The 17581-nt window shown below is 40.4% G+C and overlaps 3 protein-coding genes across 3 annotated transcripts in view; all 3 read left to right on the top strand.

Moving 5' to 3' along the window:
• Nucleotides 1-17581, top strand: part of LOC134820871 (uncharacterized) — a 1079557-nt gene that overhangs the window by 997934 nt on the left and 64042 nt on the right. The gene's annotated exons all lie outside the window — the stretch shown is intronic.
• LOC134820884 (uncharacterized) lies at nucleotides 2134-3248 on the top strand. Its single transcript, XM_063831533.1, has 3 exons — nucleotides 2134-2173; nucleotides 2287-2551; nucleotides 2725-3248. Exons 1-3 carry the CDS (start codon nucleotides 2134-2136, stop codon nucleotides 2933-2935), a joined length of 516 nt encoding a protein of 171 aa, XP_063687603.1. The 3' UTR covers nucleotides 2936-3248.
• Nucleotides 5777-10724, top strand: LOC134820880 (uncharacterized). Its single transcript, XM_063831526.1, has 4 exons — nucleotides 5777-6218; nucleotides 8918-9025; nucleotides 9255-9382; nucleotides 9577-10724. Exons 1-4 carry the CDS (start codon nucleotides 6086-6088, stop codon nucleotides 9673-9675), a joined length of 468 nt encoding a protein of 155 aa, XP_063687596.1. The 5' UTR covers nucleotides 5777-6085; the 3' UTR covers nucleotides 9676-10724.

Here is a 17581-nt window from a genome sequence, read left to right on the forward strand (position 1 = left end):
CAACTCAGTGCAGTGACGCGCAATGAATTTAATGCTATTGACTGTGGCGCGTATTTTGCTTTAATAAGCATCGTCTGTGACATAAACACGTGAAATGTGCCCTGAAATATTAGATGTCAGATAAACAGAATCACACGCCTGAAATGATGAATACACCGCAGTATGATGTATGTACTATACTTTGATACAATAAGCTAGCACCTGGATGCTCTATTGCTTGTATCTCCGCTCCGAATTTGCCTCTGATTACACATTTACAGACCACTTCTAAACAACCACTGCCTACTAGACCTGAGTGAGTCCTAGTTGGATGAAATATCGTAAAAGTCTGATGTGCAACACCACATATAATCACACCCAAAAAGGAGCGGTATGTCCAGTGACTAGAGTCTGTGTAGGAGGTAGCTAGGAGCAGTTGGGGGGGGGGGGGGGACGATGGCATAAAATGGAGACTTTTTCTATGGAGAAAATGGAAAACCCCTCTAGTAATTCTCCATTTTATGCCATGAATTTTGATGATCGAGTTACGTATGTGGCACCTTACTTGGACACTCTAACATGTTTATTGTCGCATACCAGGCTACTCAAAGCTCATACCAAGCTACTTGAGACTCATACCAGGCTACTAGGGGCCGGTATGAGTCTTTCACATTCCACTCAATTTCACTCTGATAGTGATAAAATTTAGAAATCGATCGAAAATCCGGCTATAGTAAGCTAATATATATTATATATATATATACATATAAGTAGTTAAGAAGGTAATTGGCTGGATATCAATCAGAAATTTCATTCATTTTCAGGAAAAATGTTCGAGGGCTAGGTCCTGAAAAATATTTTCGGCTCATAATGATCAGAGTAACATGAACACTGGAGAAAAGTGGTTTCCAGGAAAACTTTTTAAATTTTTTACTTGTTGAAAGATAAATTTAAAGGGCTGAAGAGGTCAATGAAACATGTGTTAGAGTACTCAAAAAAGCTGAGTAAGAAATGTGGTTGTCCCTTCCACAATCTAGAAAAGGGGAGGGGAGAGAGAGAGAGAGAGACAAGCATTGGGTCAAGCTAGAAGTGCCGACTGTCCAGTGGACTTGAGCCCTTAGAACTGGTTGAATAGCAGGACCTGTTGCAAGTCTGGATACAATCTGGGGAGGGGAGGGGGATCGTGTTGGAGGGACAATAACGTTTACTAAGGCTTAGGTAAAAGAGACTAAGGATGTTCGTAGAAATTTAGATACTTGGTAGCTCTAGCGAACCCCACAATGTTACTGATAGAACAGTTGCGTACCGTTACAGTTTGTCGTCTTAATACATGTTCTACCTCAAGGACCACCAGGTTAGTTTATACTGACCGTTGCGTTACACAACAATAGCAGAAAGGAGATAGGAGAAAGTGAGGTTGGCGCCGCTAAGTAAGAATGATGAGTATTGCGGGAAGAATAAAATTACCCTGGGACCCCAGTGTTTAAAATATGGCGAAGTAAAAGGCTGATCGCCATCAAATAATAAAGAAATTTAAAATTTATTGTGATGGTTAACGTAAATGTTATGATTTCCACTACATAATATACGATTTTGAAGTGCAGTGAATCAGATGAAATTCAAGATTGTAGATGAAATTAAAGTACCTAATTTAGGGGTAGTTCACATATTACGCAATCACTGAGCGGGGTTTCTAAATGATTCCGCTAGTGTAATTTTTACACAATAGCTATGTGTAAAATTTATTACGGAGGGGGAGGGGGTTCAAAATTGGCCAAAAAGTGATTACGTAACAATATGTGAACGACCCCTTATCAACAGGGGTCTGCTAAGCCGACACAGTTCGAGTTTCCATAGCTCCATTTTGAGGCCCGATGAAAGTTATCTGTGAGTAGTTGAGTGGTTGGCGATGGTTTTCTATGATTTCGTGTGCCAATGGTTAGCAAGAAGGAAAGTTTGGGCCAACCTTTTGAATGTTGGTCTCAGCAAGGCCAAGTCCAACGATCGTGCGAGACGCTGTGACTTGTGAGCTGTTGAGGGAAAAAAATGTACAACTGAGTAGGATTATTAACTGCCGGTTTCAGTATCTACTACTGTCGATTCTGGTCACTTTTTAGAATATTGTTAAACTTCACAAATTACAATTCTTAGGTAATGGCAAAGCGGCGAAAAGGATCTGGCAACAAAGGCTCTGGTATGCGATATTCTTTTCATCTTTCTAACTAACTTTTCTAACCTTTCGTTCTATCATGAAGCTTTTTCGTTGGATTATTATTCAATAACTACCACTACATATTCACTATACAGGTGCAAAACGACAGAGGAAAGTAATAGATATAGAAAATGAAAATGAGTTAACTGCTACAGAATGTGCGGAGACAGTGCAAGAAGAATGTGAAAAAGTAACTTCGTCAGATCAGCAGAAAATATCGTCGAACTTGGCAGTGAGTCAGGAAGCAGGAAATTTAGTGAAGATTCAAGAGAACTCTCAGGATTTCGATGAAATATTGATGAGTCCAAAAAATGGGAACAGAGATCAAGGAACCTATCAGTATCAAAGCGACACCGTGACGTAAGTTATTTGCAAGATCAACAGTCTTTGTTGTGAGAAGTATCCAATAGGTCTGAAGTGTATGGAGACTGGAGAGGAACATATCTGAATTTATCCGTACGAGCAATAAATAAATTAACTTTGATGGTATTGATTTGCTTTCTGTCAGACAACTAAACATTTGCTATTTTCAGAGCCGACCTAGATGACACAGAAGAAGCCGAGAAAAACAAAAGTGCCATGTCTAAGTCGTTTAAAAAATTGTCCGATAATTTGGAGAAAGCTAAGAAAGATTTGATTCAGATTAGGGAGTATGTTGACCATTGGAAGAAACTGTTCGATCTGGCCAAACGAGAGCACAACTCTCTACTTAAAAACGATGTTGTACAAAAACAAACCTCGTGATAACCGGGGTATATACGGGTGGATACGGCATCCTCATCAACTTTGCCCACTTTCCACAATTTATTCCAGATAATTATGCGTGACTTATAACTTATCTTATTTTGCCAATAGATTTTTGTTGACCTTCAGGTTTTCAACAAAAACGTAAGTTGATAGTTATTCAGCTCAGTCTGTTGTGAATCTGACTCCGTTATTCATTATTTTTTCTACATAGCATAATATTTCAATTCAAATCATATTTTGGTAATTTTTAACTTGTTATTAAATTGTTAATTCGTATTTCAATACTCAATCTTAATCGTATAGAGGGGGGGTGTCACGTCCGTCTATGTCCGCTTGTCTCATAGAATCCAAAAAGGACAGGACATAGGCGGACAAATCCTCCTCCTGAGTCCTCCTCCTGGGTCCTCCTCCTGGGTCCTTCTCCTCCTCTTCATCCTCCTCCTCTTCCTCCTCAGTCCTCAGTCTTCCTCAGTCCTCCTCCTCATCCTTCTCCTCAGTCCTCCATCCTCCTCCTCAGTCCTCCCCCAGTCCCCCTCCTCCTCCTCCTATTCAATCCTCCTCCTCCTCCTCCTTCTCAGTCCTCCTCAGTCCTCCTCCTCCTCCTCCTCCTCTTCCCTCTCAGTCATCCTCCTCAGCCATCCTCCTCAGTCCTCCTCCTACTCCTCCTCCTCGTCCTCAGTCCTCCTCATCAGTCCTCAACAGTCCTCCTCCTCCCCAGTCCTCCTCCTCCTCCTGAGTCCTCCTCCTGGGTCCTCCTCCTGGGTCCTTCTCCTCCTCTTCATCCTCCTCCTCTTCCTCCTCAGTCCTCAGTCTTCCTCAGTCCTCCTCCTCATCCTTCTCCTCAGTCCTCCATCCTCCTCCTCAGTCCTCCCCCAGTCCCCCTCCTCCTCCTATTCAATCCTCCTCCTCCTCCTCCTTCTCAGTCCTCCTCAGTCCTCCTCCTCCTCCTCCTCCTCTTCCCTCTCAGTCATCCTCCTCAGCCATCCTCCTCAGTCCTCCTCAGTCCTCCTCCTGGGTCCTCCTCCTCCTGGGTTCTCCTCCTCCTCTTCAGTCTTCATCCTCCTCCTCTTCCTCCTCGGTCCTCAGTCCTCCTCCTCCTGGGTCCTCCTCCTCATCCTTCTCATCAGTCCTCCTCCTCCCCAGTCCTCTCCCAGTCCCCCCCTTCTCCTCCTCCTATTCAGTCCTCCTCCTCCTCCTTCTCATTTCTCCTAAGTCCTCCTGAGTCCTCCTCCTGAGTCCTCCTCCTCTTCCTTCTGAGTCCTCCTCCTGAGTCCTCCTCCTCCTCCATCTCAGTTATCCTCCTCAGTAATCCTCCTCAGCCATCCTCCCCAGCCATCCTCCTCAGCCATCCTCCTCAGTACTCCTCAGTCCTCCTCCTTCTCAGTCATCGTCAGTCCTCCTCCTCAGTCTTCCTCAGTCCTCCTCCTCCTCCTCCTGGGTCCTCCTGGGTCTTTCTGATCCTCCCCAGTCCTCTTCCTTCTCCCCTCCTCAGTCCTCCTCCTACTCTTCCTCCTCGTCCTCAGTCCTCCTCATCAGTCCTCAACAGTTCTCCTCCTCCCCAGTCCTCCTCCTCCTCGGTAATCCTCCTCAGCCATCCTCCCCAGCCATCCTCCTCAGCCATCCTCTTCAGTACTCCTCAGTCCTCCTCCTTCTCAGTCATCGTCAGTCCTCCTCCTCAGTCTTCCTCAGTCCTCCTCCTTCTCCTGGGTCCTCCTCCTGGGTCCTCCTCCTCCTGGGTCCTCCTCCTTCTGGGTCCTCCTTCTCCTCCTCAGTCCTTCTCCTCCTCCTCCTCAGTCCTCTTCCTCCTCTTCCTCCTCCTCCTCCCTCTCAGTCATCCTCCTCAGTCATCCTCCTCAGCCATCCTCCTCAGCCATCCTCCTCAGTCCTCCTCCTTCTCAGTCCTCCTCAGTCCTCCTCCTCTTCAGTCATCCTCCTCAGTTCTCCTCCTCCTCCTCCTAGGTCCTCCTTCTGGGACCTCCTCCTCCTCTTGGGTCTTCCTGATCCTTCTCCTCCCTCTCAGTCATCCTCCTCAGTCATCCTCCTCAGTCATCCTCCTCAGTCATCCTCCTCAGCCATCCTCCTCAGCCATCCTTTTCAGCCATCCTCCTCAGTACTCTTCAGTACTCTTCAGTACTCTTCAGTCCTCAAAATGTTTGTCCACCAATGTCCGCTAATGTCCACCAATGTCCATCCAAGTCCGCCAATGTCCGTCCGGGTCCGCCAATGTCCGTCCGAGTCCGCCAATGTCCGTCCGAGTCCGCCAATGTCCGTCCGAGTCCGCCAATGTCCGTCCGTGTCCGCCAATGTCCCAAAAAACACGTCCGTTGTCTCATAGAATCCAAAAAGGACAGGACATAGGCGGACATAGACGGACATGACACCCCCCCCCCCCCCCCCCCCCCCTATAGATATGGATTCTGGATAATAAAATGTTTATTTTTTTGCATTGTTCCCAGTTTTAAACGAAACGTTCTACATTTTACTTACTACATAAGTACATATTTACTCAACATGTGTGAAATTGAGTAAATATTAGTATACCAACTTAAACACCCTATATTACGCACTATGGATCAATTAACAATATTTCAACCATACGCCGGTCATATAAATTATAATATGGCAGTGATATGTTAACATTGGATAAATTTCAACACCTGAACAGGGTAAAAATTTGTAAATTTCGTCACAAACAAAATATTATAACTTTATTTGCTCCGTGTTGGCAAAATAACTAATTTATCGACATAGTGATGGTGATAAAGTAACATTATATACTAATTGAGGTATGATTCTTTTCTGCATAGCATAATATTTTAATTCAAATTATATTTTGGTAATTTTTTAACTTGTTATTCAATTGTTAATTCGTATTTCAATACTCAATCTTATCGTATAGATATGGATTCTGGATGATAAAATGTTTATTTTGTAATTGTTGCATTGTTCCCAGTTTTAAACGAAACGTTCTACATTTTACTGTGTTTTATTTTGTAAAATATAAAATCCATCCGCATAAAATTATTTCGCCGTCTCCAAAATCATAAATCCATTTTCGTTCCATATTATTTTTGATCAATTTCCTTCACTGTTCAACTATTCGTGATATCATTCCACATCACTATTCACCCTCACCCTAGCTAGATCATGTCCGAGGAGCCTCCCCCCTACAGTAAACCTCTTCCTCCCCCAATCGGGCAGATCACCTACTCTTCAGTCTCTGCTCCCCCTCTCCCGGAGTATGAACAGGAGTACACTGAACCCACTCAACCCATCACAGGTTTGATATTTCTAATCTTATGTGGAGATATGAAACGTCGTATTTCATTTACAGTTCACTTTCAGTTTCATTTATCACCTATTTGGCTGTTATCTCTTGAGTGACGTGTACACAATTGTAAGAAATTAGCAAAGTTCGCCTGCCAAGTATCTATAGGTAAGGTCTGTGGTGTGAGGAATTTCTCCAGTCACCCCAAATTTTCATTTGATGTAATTGTAAGTTAACACATATATTCAGGTGATTGGGGTTGATCACCTGAGAATGTAATGTTAAGGGGGCAGGGGGGTCTTCGTCAAAATTATCTCGAAATTGATTTTATAGCTGTTTATAATAGAGGGGAGTGATATCTATGAACTGCTTTTGGTCCCATGGAAAAAAAATTTTCCTAGCCGAAATTATCGCTGGTCAAAGGTCAGCGCTTTAATATGTTTAATTGTATTGGGAACATCGGATTTTTTTGATGCTTCAGCTTGACATGAAATTGTTCATTGAATCCTGGTGCATTTTTTGATGCCCTCAAAAATGTGTTTATTCAACTGAAAAGTTGATCTTTTGCACCTCAAAGCCAAACAACAAATTTAAGCACATTTTTCGTTTTTCATAATTTACAGATTTAAAAAAATTTCAACTCGATACCTCTGAAAGAAATGATAAGCTTCTAGCCTCTCCATGAAACAAATTGTGTTTTTGCATTTTGACTACAGAAATGAGTGTTCTCGAAATCAAATGTTTTGCATTTTTGGTTGGAATCGGTGCGCTAGGCCTAGATGTGAGATGGTAACTGAACTTTCTGTGAGGTCATTTGGGTTGGCCGACACAAACCCCTGTTTTAGTGTATACATGCACTATACTCCCTTAAGTTGCCCAATAGAAAACATTATCTGTACTACAACTATATGATGTAAGAGGTTCGCTATTTTTTATATATAATAGTGACTATCATGATAGTCATACGAAGAGAAACGTTGTGCCTGTGGTGCATCTCGCTGATCTACCGAAGTGCATCGCGCTACAAACAGATTGGAGAAACGCTGATTGGTCGGCTAGAGAACTGTGGTATCAAAAACCAATAAAATGATCTCGCATAATATACGTAGAGCGTGAAAAATGCACAGCAAATTTTTCTTATTACCAACTGATAAATATTACTGGCTTTTAAAATTAAAACTGGAAAAAGTATCTGTTCCCAACAAAGACTGTGAAACTGTTGATCCTCGCCCAGCATGAGCAGCTGTCTTCATGTTTATGTCGATATACTGTTATTCATAGTTGGTTCGTGCGCACTTAACGTACTTTTAAAACATAACGCACTTAACGTACGAAAAAACGTAAAACGCACTTTTACCTACCCTCGCTGGGCCATTTGCGGTTTTTTCATTTTTGAATACACAGTTCAACTTCAAAACATCAGACAGTGTTATTTCCAAGATTTCACATAAACTGTCATTGGTGAGCCTTACAGTAGCTATTTTTGGAATGCCAGTGTGCGTGTGCAGTGTTGCGGGCGTTGCCTTCAAGTGTTTTAATTGTTTGTCTCTCCAGTCTACAGAAAATGCTGGTGAATTCAACGGTAAACGTAGTTAAACGCACTTTTAACGCACGAAATAATTCAAACGCACTTTACGTACTTTTCCCGAAAAATTGACGCACGAACCAACTATGCTGTTATTGAAATGTAATTTATGAAGTCCTTAACTTCTACCTCGTATTCTATCTTTGTATTTGTCTCTGAATTCCTGGACATTTCAAAGTATTAAGTATGGCACACCTGTTTACTGTTTACCAGTTTAGAAGCTGTCACCACTCGCCACAGTGATGATGGTTGTGATTGTGACTCATAGCCAAGCCCATTCAATTAGCACTCGATAATATTCTTAACATACAATAGTGTATATGTGCATGCATATTGCATAATGCATAATGCATATTGTATATTGATATCAACCCGGAGTTTCTCATTGTGATCCTCACCATACCAATCTTTAGGTGCGGTTTCATATCAAATATTTACCGGCAAATTAAAGCTTGGAATGATATTTATAACTTTGGTTAACAAATGCAAACGGCGGATTCCATTACAATTATGTTAGCTTGGGTACTTACTATACAGGTGACATGTACATGTCCATTTAATTCCATACGGTCAGATCTCGGGGCCGATCTCATGTTAGATCAAACTTGAAGGATTTAGTAGTAGTACCGCGACGGGTAAATAAAGAAACATGAGTTGAATACTTTTAAACGTCTACCAACAAACCAATATGTGAGCATCTATATTTTACAACGAGTACGACTAAGTAGATTCTCTGTTCTGATGAGTAATTGGATGAATAGCAGGAAGTTGAGTTATGACTTTAAAGGTTGGGGCGTATGGGCACCTGGAGAAAAATTGCTCTGGAAAGTTTTCCCCATCAGCTTTAATTTATCTTATTCTTTCCCTAACTAATATATCAATAGACAGTTTTTGGGTTTTCCAAATAGTTTCTGATTATTCTGATTTGCGACAAATGATATTGCACTGTTAGGATAAACGACGTTTCAAAGTAACAACTTCTTATTCATGCTCAAATTATTTGTTATATAGTAGTGTTGAAAGTATTAATATATCAATATACCATAACCATAGAGTATAGACACCATAGGACAACTCTATGTTAATCTTCCTGTATAACATGACAGTAAGACGAACCGTTTCTCAGAGAAGGTAGCAGCGACGGTAGTGCTACAGCAAGCACCAGTCCAACAACAGATAGTTGTGCAGCAAGCACAGGTCCAACCTAGAGCTGCTGCATCTCCAAGATCCGCTTGTGAGTGCTTTTTAAACAGAAGATACTCTGACTCAGTGTGTTTAGTATAGAGTCTGTACCTAGCTGCCGGATGTATGTATAGGTTTTGAAACTAGGAAACTGCCGTGTGAATAGATTCCGGAGCTTCTTTCGGATAAAGCTTATCTACTCCAAGTATAGTAGTACCTACTAAGAACTACTATAACTATTAGATCTTTCTTAGATTCAATAATAACTCCTCCCCGGGCAGGTACCACCTCTCTAAACATAGTAATGTTGATAGCACTGTTAGTGATAATACCGGCTGGAGCAGTTATGTGGTACCTGGGCTCTGTTAGAGGGGAAACAGGTCTTAAAATAGCTGGAATCTGTTTACAGGTCTGTCTTTTAAATGATATTTTGATAATATTAATATGATTTGATTATCCAGTCGTCTTATCACAGGTTCATTTATATAAGTATATTTAACTACTTACTGACTACTGATCTGGATTCTGATTCTTTTTTTCCCGTTTAAATACTGTTTGTTATCATGCCACTTATCAGAAGTTATCTTATTTATATCTTCTCAGGGGTTCAGTTTTGTGGTGGTAGAACTACTACAACTGCTCTGGTATCTCCATGAAAAGAACGCATTTCTACACGCTAATCTCACCTTAGTTCGGCAATAATACCACAATAGGGTGTTGGAATCATCATTTCTAAATAAATGTTGGATACCAAGATATCAAGAAATTACAAAAGACGGTACTATACCGAGATCAGAATATGAAACAGTGAATCTTACTTGGTGACTAATTTTGGTATGATATGTACGCGTACGAGACTGGGCCTGGATGGCCCACGAGAGTTAGAGATTGTTGCGACCTAAAATGAGAATTACTTTATATGGGGCTCAATCTGTTGGTGCATTGAAATACACTTAATAACGTGTAAATTATTAGAAATACTAGCTTACCAGTTTATTGATCAAAATAACATTGGAATAGACATTTTTGTTTAATAGTTTATTGATCATGATTGCTTTTGAAACTGACCGAAAACGGTGGACACAGCTTTGTTCTGTCAATGGCTATTTGTCTTGATAAATTTGTTACAACGGCACCGAGTTTAACTCCAGTAAAGTTCAGTGTTATCGTTAATAGCAAGTCGTCTTATTTGTGAAAAGGTATTCACATGGGGACAATCATACACAATTGTATCAAATCTTATACACGCTAATCTCACCTTAGTTCGGCAATAATACCACAATAGGGTGTTGGAATCATCATTTCTAAATAAATGTTGGATACCAAGATATCAAGAAATTACAAAAGACGGTACCTACTATACCGAGATCAGAATATGAAACAGTGAATCTTACTTGGTGACTAATTTTGGTATGATATGTACGCGTACGAGGCTGGGCCTGGATGGCCCACGAGAGTTAGAGATTGTTGCGACCTAAAATGAGAATTACTTTATATGGGGCTCAATCTGTTGGTGCATTGAAATACACTTAATAACGTGTAAATTATTAGAAATACTAGCTTACCAGTTTATTGATCAAAATAACATTGGAATAGACATTTTTGTTTAATGGTTTATTGATCATGATTGCTTTTGAAACTGACCGAAAACGGTGGACACAGCTTTGTTCTGTCAATGGCTATTTGTCTTGATAAATTTGTTACAACGGCACCGAGTTTAACTCCAGTAAAGTTCAGTGTTATCGTTAATAGCAAGTCGTCTTATTTGTGAAAAGGTATTCACATGGGGACAATCATACACAATTGTATCAAATCTTATTGAATAATAATCGGTATTATTTTCAAGACAATAATATGATAGTGTCATTGTGCGCGATAGAGCAATAGAAATTAAAACATTTTGAAGTGTAAGAGTGTCGCCTACGCCGTACATTTAGTGAGTCATCCTGTTTCACTACATTACATTTCACTACATTTCATTACATTTTACTACATTTCACTACATTAAATTTCACTACATTTCATTACATGGCTGATGGCATCAATACAAAATCCTTGAATTTTTAAGTCTCTGGTCGTGTGTACCTGGTCTCCAAAATGCAAAGCTGTATGACCAGCTTCTATAAAAGGTATTTTTGGTGGCTCCACTCTTTGATACGCTCACTAATTCAATAAATTAAAGACCATCGTGATTCGCGGGCATGATTGATGATGAATTTATTAAATCCACTTAAAAATCACGGCTTAATATCCTGTGACTGTAGTTCTGGACTCTACTTTGGGACGTACTTTAGTTAGACAGCTAAATTTTGCTGGAAATCGCCTTTGTTGAAATCGCTGCGACGCTGCGTGTCAAAAATGGCTACGTGTGGAACTAGAATTAAACGTGTACCAGCTGTCTGCTGAGCAGTGGCGTAACGAAGGGCCCCGCTGTGCGGAGGGGGGAGGGGCCGTCGTAGGGGGCGCCAAATCGTCGTTTGAAATTGAATGTTATGTGGAACAATTTCGAAAACTTAATTAAAGTACCAGCAAAACTGCGCGTTTTGCTCTAGATCGCTCCTTGTCCTACTAAATCGCTCGCCCAAATTTTAAGATAATTCTTGTAAAAAGGCCCTTTGGGCATGAAAGTGATCTAAATCGGAGTATTTTTGGACGCTGATTCCGATCATCGCCCCCCACCCCCATGACGTAGGGTAAAAACACTTCCTTGGAGAGTTATGGGCTTGGGTTAGGGTTGTGGTAAGGGTTATGGTTAGCTTCGGGGTTATGCATTATGGTTAGGGTTAGGGTCGGGATTCCGATTAGGGTTTATGTATAAAATCGTTTTGTACGGCTGCAAAACCATAAAAACCAAAGTCACGTGACATTTTTGGGCGAGCGAATTAGTAAAAGCCGCTCCAGATACACACTTTTTTAGAGATTTTACCGACGTATTCTCTAAAATCACCTAATTTGTTCAATTTTAGGGAGGGGCGCCTTTTCGGCGGGGGGGGGGGGGCGCCAACAGGCAACGTTACGCCACTGCTGCTGAGTGATGTACCTATTCTCAAAACAACCCACGACAAGTTCTGAAAAGTTCTTCAGTCGCTTGACCAAGATAAGTTACGTGAATTGCAACCCTTTATAACGTGATCTCCAGTGGTCAATCAAATCAGCTGAGACAACATCTCTCCCTCGTCCGCGAATACGATAAAATACTGGATTTTGGAAATGGTTCTTTTGTCTCTTATCTGATCTGCAATCTGCGTAGGAGAATATAGCCTTTATTTTACAATATGATTTATTGATACAGAGCGTGACGTTGTTTGATGTTTCTGTTTTATATAATACTGCCCATCCCATTTTTCCTTTATCATGTAGCAGAGTATTTAAGTTTGGATGCAGTTTTATTGATTCACACCTGATAAGGCATTTGACTGGGCTCGTCAGAAATGCAGGGAACCATGAAATTCTTTAAAACACTCCTTTTTTCCCTCCATCTGTCTGGGAATCTCTCTCGCCCTTACTTTAGCTCACAGGTTATTTGAGAATCTGGATCATGTGACCCTCTCTATGACCTTATAATGTGCACTTTTCTCATTCCCCCCCGCGACTCAGAGAGGTCCGATATAGAGAGGTATCACTATCACGATGACACTTTCTGCAAATTCAAAACAATAAGAAGAAATAAAAAGAACTTTGGGTGCAATCTGTTTTTATCACTTTATCACAGAAAACAAAGAACCATTTACGAGCTATTTATGGACAAGTAAAAACTGCACTGGAAGTTTTTTCGAGAATTCTTTGTTTTTGTTGCGTGTTATCATATTGCTGGACCACTTAAATTCTTATAAAACTGTACGGATTTTCTCAGTTCCCATTGGTCGTGTGTTATAGTCATGTGATAGTTCATTTTTTGGGGGAAAACTGTTTCTTTCTTCTTTTTTTGTTATCTTGATTTTCCAGTTTTTGTGCTTTAAATTGCGTTTTTGCTATATTCTATTTCTATGGAAACGATTGATCATTTAGAAAAGGGACCCATAAAAACTCACTCTCACTTTATGACTTTAGCCAAAGACCGTTGAGATCTCTCGTTCCGATCAGCCATTAGTAACGACTAAGTTGTAAGTCTTATCGCTCGTGCGCGGCACCCGACTACCATGAGCCTTATGGCTACAGAAATGTGGGCTAACACTGTTCTATCGGAGCCCAAATGTTATTGTTATTTGCTTGAATAACCCATATAATTTCCCCTTGAATGTTGAAATTATATTGAATCTTATACCATTTCTTTAGAAATTTTTGTTTCAACTCATAACGAATAATTTTCCTTACGACTACCCCTATATATAACTAAAGAAAATATGTACCATCAGGAAGTAATGGTTGAACAACAATACACGGTCATTCATTTTGTGATTTCACTCATTCTGAGCGTGACAGCTGGTCCTGATATTGATGACTGTAAGTTATTTTAATAGAGATTTATCTTTTATAAACGTTTAGATTTAGATGTAGCTATTGGTAAAGTACTCTGCGTCTACTTCTCAATATCGTAGTACTAGTAACACCTTGTTAATATCAAAGTTAGCAACTTTTCTCATTTTGCGTTAAAATTAGAAACTATTCAACAAAATTGCAAAATTTAACAAATTAATCAAAATTAATTTTACAGTTGGCAATACGTGTGAGATTAAAGAAATGCATGGCTTTCTTCAAGCTGTATGCAGTATTTACCACGGTATTACCATGTACAAGTGCCCATTTTCTCCGACACAATATTATGTTCTGGAAAAACTAAGCTTCTCCAAGCAAGACACCTTCAGTACGATCTGTCCTAACGATCCGCTTGGATATCAGGTTTTTCTTATTTATTTCATTGAATTCTGTGAAATATTTTGCCGTTTTCTAATCGAAACTCGACAATTTGTTTAGTTTTTGTTGGATTAAGCCCGTGGTTATATCAAAGATCACGAATATTACAGGGCCACCATTCACAGTACACCCTTATTTATCAATTTGGTTTACTATTTTACTAAATATGAGAATTTCTCTGAAACCCTCCTCCGATCAGGTATGCGGCTCCACACCCAGTATGGTAATCTCTCCAGATAAGTACTCTGCCTGTGGGTCTCTGCTTTGTAAACCACTAAATACCAGCACTAATTCTTACGAACCCAAAACTGTCATTGATATATGCTCCAACAATACAATTTGCCCGAATCTTCCCGATTTGGAGGAGATAGGCTGTTCTTCAACCGGCATCGTGAAATTGATGAGCGATAGAATTTGTAACGATGTTTGTGATGATTTTGACTGTGAGGACGAGAGTGAATGTAACGGATTTAGATACGGGATCATGTGTCAACCAATTCCATATCACGTGAGCACGGCTAACATTTGCGATGGAACCACTCACTGTTTGGGGAAAGTAATGAATGATAAAGTTGGACGTCAATATATAGACCCAGCATATATAAATTTTAAGTTAGATCCCAATCTAGGTGTTGACGAGATTTATTGCCGAGCTGCAATACAAAAGGGTATGCCCTGGTGCGTAAGTGGAACAGATAACCGGAAGATAGTCCCTATATTCAACTTCACCCGGTGTGCCGCTATTTCCTACAACCGCGATAGAATAGCAACCGGCAAACCACAGCCTTATTGTGCTAACTTTCACGACCAGACAAACTGCACAGATACCAGTAAGGTTGCAGGAAGATGTCACGTGACGGGTTATGGAGTGAGCACTATCTCCAACGGTGTGGTGTGCAGGGGCAAGCAACTAGAAGTGGGTATCTGCACCAACCTGATGGACATTCAGTGTCACACCCTGTACCCTGGCTGTACTGTTCACAAGCACCAGCTCTGTGATGGGGTTCACGACTGTTCTGATGGAAGTGATGAGCTTGTTGCTGCTTGTAAGGATATGAGTATACAGAAGTGCTTGCGGAGTTTCAAGCACAATGCTGAGTTGCAGATACCTGTACTGTGGATAGTAGATGGTATTTCTGATTGTGTTGATGGTGTTGATGAGAATTTATCTCTTTGGCCGACTTGCGGAAGGTTTGGAAGCGAACGGTATGTTAGAGATAACTCGACATGTCATGATATTTTCTTATGCATGGATGGAGCAATTCGGTTTATTAAAATGAACGAACTTTGTGATGGAATCGAAACATGCGGTAATGAAAACAAACTCTGCAGAATAAGCCGAGGAACACTTACCTTCTCCACGTCAAAGCAAACAATCGGATCTTCAAAATTTCTAAGCTACTGTATCGCTGGTCTTGAAGATATGCAGCGTAAGATAGGTTCATGCACATCTCAACCGTTTGACAAGTTCCGAGAAGACATATACGGCTTACCTCGAGAAAGGAATAGTATATCGTACCCTCAAGTAATGACAGACTGTAACCATTTCTTTGGTGATGCTTATCTGTATCTCAGTTGTCTGGGAACGTGTCAGAACTCCAAGTGTCCCCTGGTACGGAAGGTGACATACAGTGAGTGTAAAGAACAGTTCGAGGCTAACAGAGTCTACACCTTGGTCAATAACCAGTACCTCACCTTCGTTGTCAAGAAAGCTGGGGTCTACCACAATGATTTCTTTGTCTGTGAGAACGGGATCTGTGTGGAGTACGATAAAGTTTGCAACCTGGTGGATGACTGTGGAGACGGGTCGGACGAGTGGAGCTGCAGTAACCATTACCAATGCGACGAAAATCGCACTTACATTGCACTTACCCAGCGATGTGATGGCAAGGTTAATTGTGAAGATTGGTCTGATGAATGCAATGATCAATGTGGCACACAGATAATTAACGGCGTAGTACTGAAAGGCTCTGCTTTTGCAATCAGTTTTATAGCAATAGTGTTCAACATAGTCGTTCTGATTGAAAGCAGTTTGGACTTGCAGAAAGGGAACAGCAGGCGGCTGACCCTCATCAATAAGATCTTGGTTGCAATGATAGGTCTCGGTGATTTAGTGATGGGAATATACCTATTTTCATTAGCCGTAACAGACATTATATACGGTACGTCGTTCTGTAGGGAACGAACCAAATGGCTCACCAGTAGATACTGTTCAATACTGGGTGTTATCAGTACGATTGGGAGTCTTATATCTCTCTTCTCTTTAACTCTTCTCAGTCTGTCTCGGGTTATTGGTATTAAGAGCAGCGTGATGCAGGCCAATCCTGGGTCCAGCGGGAAGACTCGCAGCTACAGAGTTGTACTTTTATCAAAACTAATTCTGTGTCTGGCTGGTCCTTTGGTGCTCGTTACAACACTCATAGCCACTGCACCACTTTTCCCTGTATTTGAAGACTTTTTTGTCAATGGGTTGGTCTACGATCCAGATATAAAGCTGTTTATTGAACCCATAGGGAAAGACACGCACTTTGACTTAATTGCAGGATACTTTGGAAGAGCAAAAAGACAGGACATAAAGTGGTCACTGATAGTCAGTCTTGTGAGGAAAATGTTTTCCAGTGACTATGGAAACTTAGACGGCAAAGTGCATCAGGTTGATTTCTATGGAAATGACGGAGTCTGTCTGTTCAAATATTTTGTAAACAAACATGATCCTCAGAGAGTTTATAGCCTGTCTGTCCAGGTTATCAACATTATATGTTTCGTTATAGTGGCTGTCTCTTACATCATCATTAATACAACAACCATCAATACATCAAACCTGCTGACAAAGACTAATAACCCCACTGCTAAGTTGATTAGAAAAAGAAATAAAAAACTGCAAAGAAAAATTGCAGCAATTATCGCAACGGATTTTGTTTGTTGGATCCCTTTTGTTGTTATTAGCGGTTTGCACTTCCTCGAGGTTACAGATGCTTCTAAACTTTATGGAATCTTCTCTATTGTAATACTCCCTATTAACTCGGTTATCAACCCGTTCTTGTACAGTAAATATATAAGTTTATATGCTGTTAAACTCAACCCTACAAGTTATCTTGTGTCCAGATACTCTAAATTCAGAAAAAGAAGACAGTTAAGATGTCGAAAAGAGGGAAGAAGTGGTGAAATTCAGATGCAAGACATGATTGGAAGCAGCGATAATAAAGTGAAAACTACGGGTAGGGTGGCTGGGCCGGGTCTCCAGGTCACGCCATTATGATAAGTTTAAAAACACGACCCTAATTCAATATTTTCAAACATGGTTCAACTCAACACTGACTTCTTCTGGAGGGGGATTTGTTTGAAACATATAAGTGATACGAAAAGTTTTTTAGCACTGACTTCTTCAGTTTTTTTAAAACATTTAATCCTCTCAAGGACAAAATCTCTCGGGTAATGATAATTTATATAATCATAGCGTTTGTTATATCTTTACATATTTATGTACATTATACATGACATATCTAAACATATCTAATGTCTATGTTCTCTATCTATAAGTGAATTCTTATCATTTTTTTCTGGATGTGCTTGAAAATCCATTAAGTCACTGTCGAAGTATCCAATGCCCATTTACAGACCGTACTTACCAATTAGCAAAGTACAGCATGTGTTGGGAGATTGTGTAATTGTGCCTACATAACCATATATGGTATTTGATCCTGTTTAATAATAACAAGCAATAATTATAATTATAATTATAATTATAAATATA

Source organism: Bolinopsis microptera, chromosome 9, assembly GCF_026151205.1.
Source record: "Bolinopsis microptera isolate Bmic1 chromosome 9, MBARI_Bmic_1.0, whole genome shotgun sequence".
Taxonomy (NCBI): domain Eukaryota; kingdom Metazoa; phylum Ctenophora; class Tentaculata; order Lobata; family Bolinopsidae; genus Bolinopsis; species Bolinopsis microptera.

Coding starts and splice junctions, on each gene's coding strand:
- LOC134820880 (XM_063831526.1), top strand. CDS start 6,086: ATGTCCGAGGAGCCTCCCCCCTACAGTAAACCTCTTCCTCCCCCAATC. Junction 6,219..8,917: donor ACCCACTCAACCCATCACAG/GTTTGATATTTC, acceptor ACCGTTTCTCAG/AGAAGGTAGCAGCGACGGTA. Junction 9,026..9,254: donor TGCATCTCCAAGATCCGCTT/GTGAGTGCTTTT, acceptor CTCCCCGGGCAG/GTACCACCTCTCTAAACATA.
- LOC134820884 (XM_063831533.1), top strand. CDS start 2,134: ATGGCAAAGCGGCGAAAAGGATCTGGCAACAAAGGCTCTG. Junction 2,174..2,286: donor ATCTGGCAACAAAGGCTCTG/GTATGCGATATT, acceptor TTCACTATACAG/GTGCAAAACGACAGAGGAAA. Junction 2,552..2,724: donor TATCAAAGCGACACCGTGAC/GTAAGTTATTTG, acceptor TGCTATTTTCAG/AGCCGACCTAGATGACACAG.